This window comes from Dasypus novemcinctus, chromosome 27, assembly GCF_030445035.2.
Source record: "Dasypus novemcinctus isolate mDasNov1 chromosome 27, mDasNov1.1.hap2, whole genome shotgun sequence".
NCBI lineage: Eukaryota > Metazoa > Chordata > Mammalia > Cingulata > Dasypodidae > Dasypus > Dasypus novemcinctus.
Genome location: NC_080699.1, coordinates 52,719,131 through 52,726,969, shown reverse-complemented (window position 1 = coordinate 52,726,969; position 7,839 = coordinate 52,719,131). Strand labels below are relative to the sequence as shown.

The window sequence follows — 7,839 nt, the reverse complement described above, 5'->3', positions numbered from 1 at the left end:
GCTGGGTTTGGGGAATGGGAGGAAGAGATGAGATGTGGAGGCGTTTTTGGGACGTGGAGCTGTCCTGGGTGGTGCTTCATGGACAATTACGGGACATTGTAGATCTCCCCAGGGCCCACTGGATGGAACGTGGGAGAGTGTGGGCTATGATGTGGACCATTGACTATGGGGTGCAGTGATGCTCAGAGATGTACTTACCAGGTGCAATGGATGTGTCACGATGATGGGAGAGAGTGTTGCTGTGGGGGGAGTGGGGGTGGGGGCGGTGGGGTTGAATGGGACCTCATATTTTTTGAATGTAATTTTTAAAAAATAAATAAATAATTAAAAAAAAAGTAATCTCCTATTCTATGCTGCCTTCAACAAGTTCACTTTACTGTAAAGACCCAGTTAGGTTAAAATAAAAGGCTATGTGAAGGTATATATGCTAACACAAACTTTTAAGACATGTATTTGTTAGAGTAATAACAGAAAATGTAGACATTGGAGCAAACACGAGGCAAAAAGATGCTATTTGATATTGATAATGAAGATGACATAAATGTATGTAACATTAACCCAGTAAAAAAAAAAATAGAAGAGCTTCAAAATACATAAAGAAACAGATAGAACTGCCAGGAGAACTAGACATAGGGAGTATTAGACTCAAAAATTTTAATGCCCCTCTGTTCTTTTGATACCTAAGGTCAAAGAGCATTATTTTGTACAGTTTCAGTATTTTGAACTTTGTGCAGATGTCCTTATGGATAATTTAGTAAATTAGCAAGGCTTATTTGGAAAGAAAATGTATTTTGCACATTTAGAGTAGAGTGTCATATGAATGTCAATTTCATCAAGTTAGTAAATAACATACCCCAATCTTATATCAATCCTTACTTTTTACAGTGTTCTGTTCTATGAGTTGTAGTGAGCCATATCTTAAACTGTTTAAATTTTATAGTATTTATTTCTCCATTTTATTTTAATAATTGCTTTATATATTGCCATGCTATACAATTATGTGTGTGCAATGTTATGCCACTTCACTTGAATAAATATTTTAAAATGAGTAATCTATATTCTAATAGAAATGATTACAATTTTCTTTAAGGTATTGATCTCCAAATTAAATTGTACATTTTATGATTGCTTGCACATTACCAGCTAAAGAATATATATATATTTTGGTATCTGCTCATGTCATTTTATTAATTAAAGAAGTTGTAGTTTACAGAAAAACCTTGCAGAAAATACAGAATTCTTATATGTTCCCCTATTATTTATACCTGCATTAGCATGGTATCTATGTTACAACAGATGAAAACATATCACTATTATTATACTATTAACTATAGTCCACAGTTTACATTAAGATTCACTTTGTTTTACAGTGCTTAAGTTGTTGTCATTGCTGTTTTTAATTTTTATTCTAGTAATATTTATATAACCTAAAATTTTCCATTTTAACAACAATGTATTTCTATGATTACAGATATATAGATAAGTTATAAATGACTATTCACATATGATGGAAAATACTTTATATGACATTAAGGCAAATGGTAAATAATAAAAAAATGTTCAGACAATATCATATACTACAAAGATTATAAGTCATTAGCTTACAATATATCAATGCTCTGTGATAAAATCATTCTTGGAAGTAGCAGAAAAGGCAGTGCTGATGAGTGACAATCCTGGCCCCAATTTACAAAATTTAACTGTAATCTTTCAATGATTGTCTGTAAAAAAATGAATGTATTTTGGAGATTTATTTATCCAATATGGCAAACTATTTATCAGCAGTTAGAGAGTTCTCCTAATTCAAGGTTTACTCTAGAGATTATAGGCCTTAATACATGAGACATATAAAAACATACAATAAAAATATATAATTTAATTTTTTCATCACCTTAGCATATTGATAAATATCATAAGGTAGAAATAGGAAATATTTACCTCTGTTTGGTATTTTTGTTACAGAGAATTTAAAACCTGCTAACAGTTTTAATTGTAAATTTTTTTTTTAAAGATTTATTTATTTATTTAATTTCCCCCCCTCCCCTGGTTGTCTGTTCTTGGTGTCTATTTGCTGCGTCTTGTTTCTTTGTCTGCTTCTGTTGTCAGCAGCACGGGAAGTACAGACGGCGCCATTCCTGGGCAGGCTGCTCTCTCTTTTCACGCTGGGCGGCTTTCCTCACAGGCGCACTCCTTGCGTGTGGGGCTCCCCCACGCGGGGGACACCCTTGCGTGGCATGGCACTCCTTGCGCGCATCAGCACTGCTCATGGCCAGCTCCACATGGGTCAAGGAGGCCCAGGGTTTGAACCGCGGACCTCCCATTTGGTAGACGGACGCCCTAACCACTGGGCCAAAGTCCGTTTCCCTAATTGTAAATTTTTTAAACATACTAGTGATTTACAATTTTGTAAATATTTTTCTTACTTTGAACAAAAGTAGTTCTTATTTAAAATTTGTTCATCCACATGATGAAATGTAACAAAATATAATTATATAGCCAGCCTAAATATATACATATAGGATTATTTTAACTAAATTTTGAATGAAGGATGTTCTCTGAGTCTTATAAATTCAGAAAAAGTCCAAAGAAAGTGATTGTATTACTTATATTTTATAGGACTATCTGAGATTAAAGAAAAATAAATGGAAACAGAATTTCTTGGTATAAAACACAATTTTTGCAGTGATGGGTCAAGTACCAGAGAGTGTTCATTTTTTGAAGGAGAAATCTCAAATTAAAAATACAGTTGTGTTGTAACTATACTGATACATAATGCTATAATTGTCTCTGAAATTTCCAAGTCATGTCGCTTAAATTTTGAATAGACAAGAAACTTCACTTTGAAGCATTTTCAAATCATTTCATTAAAATAGGAATTTCTTAAAATAATTATCCTATTGTTTTCCTGAAGAAAGCTTCCTGCTCATAATTCTCCTTACAGCTTCCTTTATCTGCTTGTTTCTCAGACTATAGATGATAGGATTCAAGAAAGGAGGGACCATAGAATAAAACACAGAGACGATCATGTCCTGAACTGTGAGTGAGTTGGATGTTGGCTTCATATACACAGCAGTTCCTGAGCTGATAAAAACAGTCACCACAAGGATGTGAGGAACACAGGTGGAAAAGGCCTTTCTTCGTTCTTGTCTTGAGGGAAATTTGAGCACAGTAGAAAATATCCGGGTGTAAGACATGGCGATGAAGGCAATGCAACCACCAGCAACCACCACTACATAGATAAGAATTGAAATTTCATTGCTTAAGATCTCAGAGCAGGAGAGCTTCAACAGAGAGGGGACATCACAAAAAAACTGGTGGACCACGTTGGACTGACAGAAAGGCAGTCGGAATGTATTTCCAGTGTGGAATCCTGCAAAGAAAATACCACTAAATAAAGTGACCAATGTCATCTGGACACAGAACCAAGGGTTTATGATCACATAATAGTGGAGAGGCTGACAGATGGCCACATAGCGGTCAAGGGCCATGATGGTGAGGAGCAGGAGTTCCATACAAGCACACAAAAGCACAAGGAAGACCTGAGCTGCACATCCAGCCATGGAGATTGCCCTGTTGTCAAGCAGGAAGATGGCACATGCCTTGGGAACAGTGACAGAAATGTAGCACATGTCCAACACAGACAGATTCCTAAGGAAGAAATACATGGGGGTTTGAAGACTATGATTAAGTGTAGTTACTGTGACAATGAGAAAGTTCCCCATCAGTGTTGCCAAGTATATCAGTAGGAATAGAATTGCATGTAAGACTCTGTAACACCACATATCAGAAAATCTTGTGAGCAGGAATTCAGTCACTGTGGTAGAGTTGGTCATTTGTGGTAGAGTTGCTATGGGTTTGGAGAATCAAAGACAAATGACTCCTAAAAAACATGGAGAATAGACAAGGGGGAAAAAGTGTTCAAGTACATTTACAGGCTCATATTTATCTCTATTGGTAGTAAAACATAACATAAGCCTCATCCTTCTTCAGTCTCCCTGCTTCATATCTTACTTTCAGGGCTGTGTTAGAATTTAAAAAGCTCTTTAGGAGCTTTTACCAATATTTGCATAAATTTCTATCACTTACCAGCTTTAAAATACTTTTTTTTTAAGATTTCAAAGCCTTGACTGGAGTATTTATTGAGTTAATACAGCTACTTTCTACAAACCACATTCTTCAGAAATATGCTCCAAAATATTGACAATTATCATTAGTTCATCATCAAACAGAGTCAAACGATGATTTGAGGCTACTCTTTTATGAAAGCCTGTCTTAATTTTCAAGTAGTTGTAATCCATTATGTGACCTCCAGGTGGAAATTTTATTTTTTATTTATTTTCACCACTATCTCCTTTTCTACTCATTTTATTTGGAAAATCAACTTTAAGAACTTTACTCTCTGAGATGTAATTTATGCTGGCCACATACATTTCTCCCCAGCAATTAGGAATATGTACTATTTTTATTTTCACATTTGATTCTTGGATCTCTTTTTCTTTCCCCCTGCCTTCTTTCTTAAATATGATTCCTCACAGCCTCATTTTGATAGTTCCTTAGACTAGATATAATAATCAAGTGAATGTTATCATAAGATTTTATTTATTTAGAATATGTTATGTAGTTAACTTAATCCTATATTATATACCACAATTCCAATGGTAATTAAAAATTGGAAAGTATTAAAGAAAAATTACTAATAAATAATGGTGTTGCTGGAAGATCAAGGAAACTTTGAAAACAGTGTCTATACAAGTGGCAAAGCATTCCTTCAAGGCCACATTTGTCCGGTCAGATGATATACTTCCTCATGGTACATTTCCTCATCCAGTACCCCTCATCCTTCTAGTCTGTGGCACTTGCTCAGACTAACCATTCATTTTTATGGCTACATCTCAACTGTCCAGTACTGCAGGAACTTCTATCAAATAACAGTGATCCAGAGCCTCTGCTCTCCCAAGGTTGGCCTCTATATTATCACAATCACACACTACATTAGAGATACATGGAGAAATATGGTATCATTTCTCAGAAGCTAGTTCTAAATTGCATTCTTAGTATATTCCATCATCCTTACTTTGGGGTTCTACTCTGTCGCCTTCTCCTCCCTATCTTTTATCTGCAACATCTTCTTCTCCCTGTCTTCCATTCTTTTGAAACTTCTCTCATGTTTCCTTTTTATCCTTACACTGACTGCCATCAGCATATGACATAATCCTGACAAGAAGCTAAGATCTAACTCATATATATTATATTAAAACTTCCTTAATATCCTTAGATCTAAAGAATAATTTTATGAAATCCATTAGAGCTTCATTTAGAATAATTTTAATAAAAGATCTCATGAAAATTAATATAGGTAAAATGTGGATGCATTTCTTAGAACTTCCCCCATTTACTTAAGATAATCTTAGATTTAATGCATGGAATATTTGAAAATCATAGAAAATTTTCTCAAAAACATCTTCATAACTATTTCATTAATGTAAGATTTACCAAAAACTCAATTAGATCTCTAGATATAATAAAACAATTCTTCAAACATATTCTTTGTGAACAGTTACTAGAGGAGATGTAATTTAATTTGAATTTTTTGTTTCCTTTTATATTCTTTGAATTTCTAACTATAAGCATTTGTTACTATTTTTATATGCTTAAATATTTAGGGCTAGTAATTTACCAAGGAATGATACCTTAGTAAAAATGTGATGAATGAATTGATTCATTCACATATTAATTAATTTCATTATAATGAATTTTTTTTGTAGAAAATAGAAATAGTGGGTATAATACTTTTCCTTGAACCTATTTATAAGTAGATATTATTTTAGGAGCCAATATTTATTATTTAATAGCATCAAGTGACAAAGATGAAGCATGTTGAGTTCTGTTTTGTGTAAATAATACTATGTTTTCCAGTAAACATGGACATATATCACAATTTCAGCAATCTGTGACAAAAATACATTGTGTTCAGTATATTTGCAAAGTGTATGGATTGTATATGTTGGATTAGATAATGGATGATGTACTCACAACTATTTCCTTGGTAATATTCCCTTTCATAACCATTAATGTATATGTAAAATAATTAGCAATGTTTGTTTTGCCTCTCCCAGAGAAAGAATTGCAGAGTCCTACCCTAAAACTAAACCCTAAAGAACAACAAATATTATTCTGTGCTTCCTTAAAATGTCTATTTTCCTTGATAATTTGAAACCATGGAATGTAATTTTTGACTTAACTACTTATGCTTGCATCCTTGAATTCTCACTGATAATGGGACACTTGCTATGTACAGGCAGGTCAGATTCTTGTTTCCTGGCTTTCTTAACTATAATGATGAATGTAATCAAGGCCTACCCAGACCCCAGGGGTGGCACACATCTCTTCTGCTTATGCTCCATCCAGGAGCACGTAAGTCTGTGGATGTACCCTAGAGGCAGGGGAGGCTGGAATTGTCCTGCATCACCATCTACTACAGTGGAGGGTCTGAAATTAATAGTAACATAGAGAACCTCTACCAACTGCCAGAAGGCAGAAAAAGTGTCACTTTCAGACTATCTTCTTGTTGCAAGACTGTTTTGTTTTGCTCCTCTCTGATGGTCCTTATTTCAGGACCTCAAAAGTGATTCATTATGTAGTTCTTATTTTTCTTATTGTTTAATAGCCAGCTGTTTGCTGAAAATTTACTGTTAGCACTGCATGGTCAAATTGGTTTAAAAAGGCTAGTTAAATACACATGATTAGATCTCTCCAAAGCTATTCCCCTTTCATCTTTAGGTTGAGATCTTAGAAATAACTGTTGAATAAAAAGTCTAATCAGATTAATAATACCAAGCAAAGGAAAAAGGTAAAGAAAAATCTATTTCTTTGCATTTACTCTTTTTGTTTTGTTAGAATAAATATGACAACATAAAATCAGTGTAAAAAGTATGAAAAATATTTTTTTTGAAATTGAGACAACTTCATAGCTGTAGACTGGCAGTTGCCAGGGACATTCCTGTACAATAAATGTGGACTGGGCTTGCCTGACTATTGCATGAGTGCTCTCATTCCTCAAAGTACAAATGAAAATTATGCATTGCCTTTCCTGTAAATACTTGAAAGATGAATTTTTCAACCTAAATACTTGGGAAACATATATTCTGCTATAATATATATCTCCATTGTTTCTTTTTTACTCACACATGCACCTAAATTAATTTATTTATAATTAATTCAATCTTTCAAAATATTTCTAGATGTATAATAAGCAGACATTGGTCTTGAAACTGTGGAACAAATAATGAATAAATTCTTACATTCCCTTTCATCACCTAGAATTACACCTGAAATATAAGGAATTATGTTCATATTTACTTTATGTCAGAAATTCACTGATTTACGTTGAATAAATGCAACAGTCTTTGGTATAGTTTGGCAAAGACAAAATTGGCAAATTTTCAGGTAATTTTTATTTGAATCGCAAAACTATACATAAACTATTCCACTTTATAGAGGAACACAAATTCTTGTCACTAAATTTATTTCACTTTAAATTGAAATTAGCATTCTTTATACTGAAACTCTGTCCAGCACACAGCAATTCCCCTATTCTATGCCTTCTTTGCTGGCATTGGCTCTGTCTATTGCTGATATATGTTCACTCTTCACTTCCATGAAGAACTATCAATTCTCCTAAAAGTCTGGAATGAAATATTTTAATATGATAAGTTAAAAAGAAGACATTGGTCTCGTTATGCAAATACTTTACATATCTATATTTACTATTTTAGTTCTATAGCAGCATCTCTCAAATGAGAGAGCAAGTGAAGGAAAGAACTGTGGGTGATTCATGGA

At 33.7% G+C, this 7,839-nt stretch overlaps 1 protein-coding gene across 1 annotated transcript; it reads right to left on the bottom strand.

Annotated features, from left to right (window-relative positions):
• Positions 1 to 2,894: 2,894 nt before the first annotated feature.
• Positions 2,895 to 3,629, bottom strand: LOC101425485 (olfactory receptor 14C36-like). Its single transcript, XM_004473046.3, has one exon. It carries the CDS (start codon positions 3,627 to 3,629, stop codon positions 2,895 to 2,897), a length of 735 nt encoding a protein of 244 aa, XP_004473103.3.
• Positions 3,630 to 7,839: the final 4,210 nt, after the last annotated feature.